Raw genomic sequence first — 2,329 nt, 5'->3', positions numbered from 1 at the left:
TCAGCAGGACAAAGCTGGAGGTGTGTGTCTCCCTTCACCTGCACACTCAGGTGTCCCCTCAGGGGGACCTGCAGAACTGAGGGACCAACTCCTGGGGTTCAAGGTAAACCAAGGGGTGGGGACAGTGACTTGGCAGGTGTTGGAAGTGCAAGACCAAGGTTCTTTGCACCCTCTCTGTGGACACCTGATGAAGCTGAGCACTGGCAAACTGCACCCAGGGCCTGGCCAAGCTTGGTCTAGACTGGGGGGGAGAGCAGGGAAAGTATCTGCTGGGCCTTTGGAGGTTGCTCCCCTAAGCTGGTGCCACCAGCCAGCCCAGGGCCAGACACTGGGTGGACTTTGGTCTCTGAACAACCAGTCTATGGTTGACTAATGAGGTCAAGGCACTTGAGCAGGAATCAGAAAAGCTCCCATTGCAAGGTCTGGAGAAGTGAGAGGTGTTCAACACTGACCCCTCCTCCTGAGGGCTGCCAGAGAAGCTGCTGCCACCCATTCTGCTCCCTCCAAAGTTCTTCTTCTGCCTGCCAGGATCTCTCAGTGCCCTTTTCCAGCACACACCAAACAGGGCTCCTCTGGCCACGCTCACCAGCAGGGTCCTGCTCCTGGGCCAGCCTGTCTTCTGGAGCTACTGGGGCTCCAGGGAAGAGGGAAGGTGTCCATCCTCAGGAGTCTGGAGCTCAGGACCATAAAGCAGCCACTCAACAAAGACCAGCACAGCTCCACACCACAACCAGCCAGGCAGCTTCGGCACGGCTGGTGGACACAGCTCCCAGCAGCTTCAGAACAACCCCTGGAGACCAAGTTCCCACAGAGGGACAGCTGGGAGAGGAGTCCTCTCCTGTGAAACACTGCAAGGAACGTGTCTTCACACCATCTTCAGCCAACATCCTGACCTTGCAGCACGGGCAGCCCTGGTGCTGGTGGCCCTGGCACAACCTTGAGAGGCTTTGAAGGGACAACCCCCCCCAACAAGCACCCAAGTACACCCCCTGATAGGAGACACTCTGTCTTCCCCATGCTCACAGCACATCTCCACAGGCTTCCAACCAGGCTGGGACCAGATGCTGATGCCTTTGCCAAACGTAGGACTCAAGCTCTGGGCTTCCAGCTCCAGGGGCGGGGGGGAAAAACCACCCCAACCAGGTCTGGGAATCTGCTCCTTTCCTCAGGAGGAAGGAGCTGCCTGGTGGGTGCTCTCCAAAGCCTCCTCCTCCCCAAGCAGAGGTGCTGCTGCTCTGCCAGCACCTCGGAGCAGCTCCCCATGCTGAGCAGCCCGGCCTCTTTGTTATATTTAAGGAAGGGCCAGGAGGAATTCCAGGGATTTTTTTTTTGCAAGATAAACAGAACTCTTGACCTCTTCCATCAGAAAAAAAAAAAAAAATCATGAAAGAGCAGGCAGCCTTCCTGGTGGGGACTGGGCTGGAGCCTGGGGAAGAGGGTGCTGCTGCTGAGGGGGAAGGGAGACCAGAACCAACTTGCCTTCCTCCCCAGGTTTCTCCCACCAAAGTGAAGGTCACCAGAGGAACCAACCAACCTGACCCCACCAGGAGAACCTGTGCCTGGCTTGGGGGGACAACCCATCTCTCTCTCTCTCTCTCTCTCTCCAGAAGTCCAATCCCCCCCAAGGCTGAGCTGTTCCCACTGGAGCAGAGGGCAGGGAAGGCACTTACAGCAGCAGGACGGGTCCATCTCTGCCTCCCGGGCTCCATCTCAGGGACACGTTCGGCTCCCCTGGCTCGGGGGGCAGGAGGAAGGGAGCAGCAGGTCCCACATCCCCAGGGCCCAGCCACCCCACTGGGTGGATTCCCACCTTGCCTGCCTTCCCCTTCCCTCCCTCTCTCCCCCCTTCTCCCCCCAGCAGAACAATAGGAGCAAGTCGAGGGATATTTACTGACTGATAAATCTGGGCAGGCTTTGCAGCCGCCCCGTTTTGTCCCCTCTGATAAAGGCTTCAGAGCCAACCCCGTGCCCAGAACACCAAGGGGGGCAGGAGGTTGGGTTTGGGCCTTAGGTTAGTGTGATTTTTCTTTCATCCTCCCCCCCCAAGCCCCCACCCCTCTGGTGCAGCACTTACCATTCACCTGCTGAGGGGAATAGGCTTCGGAGCCGGAGTCCGGGGGAGAGTCGGGTAAAGTGCTGTGGTGGGAAAGGGAACAGGGAATCAGCTGGAACCAGTGCCCAGCACAACCCGCAGCTCCAGGGTGGCTCCAGGCTCTGCCTGGAAACCCCTGCTGATCCCACAGCAGATCCTTGACACCCTGAGGTGAAAGGGTTGGGGCTGTTGTAGCTGTCACTGCCACCCAGCTCTGGTTTCCCAGACCCTGGGTCT

The 2,329-nt window shown here is 58.5% G+C and overlaps 1 protein-coding gene across 1 annotated transcript in view; it reads right to left on the bottom strand.

Annotated features, from left to right (window-relative positions):
• The window catches only part of MYRF (myelin regulatory factor), a 31,168-nt gene that overhangs the window by 24,846 nt on the left and 3,993 nt on the right, over window positions 1-2,329 (bottom strand). Inside the window, exon 4 of the mRNA XM_010004458.1 lies at window positions 2,075-2,136. Within this exon, the coding sequence (XP_010002760.1) occupies window positions 2,075-2,136 (62 nt within the window). The remainder of the gene's footprint in view (window positions 1-2,074; window positions 2,137-2,329) is intronic.

Source organism: Chaetura pelagica, unplaced genomic scaffold (assembly GCF_000747805.2).
Source record: "Chaetura pelagica isolate M959 unplaced genomic scaffold, ChaPel_1.0 scaffold579, whole genome shotgun sequence".
Taxonomy (NCBI): domain Eukaryota; kingdom Metazoa; phylum Chordata; class Aves; order Apodiformes; family Apodidae; genus Chaetura; species Chaetura pelagica.
The sequence above is the reverse complement of the archived record's forward strand: the minus strand, read 5'-3'. Positions and strand labels throughout refer to the sequence as shown.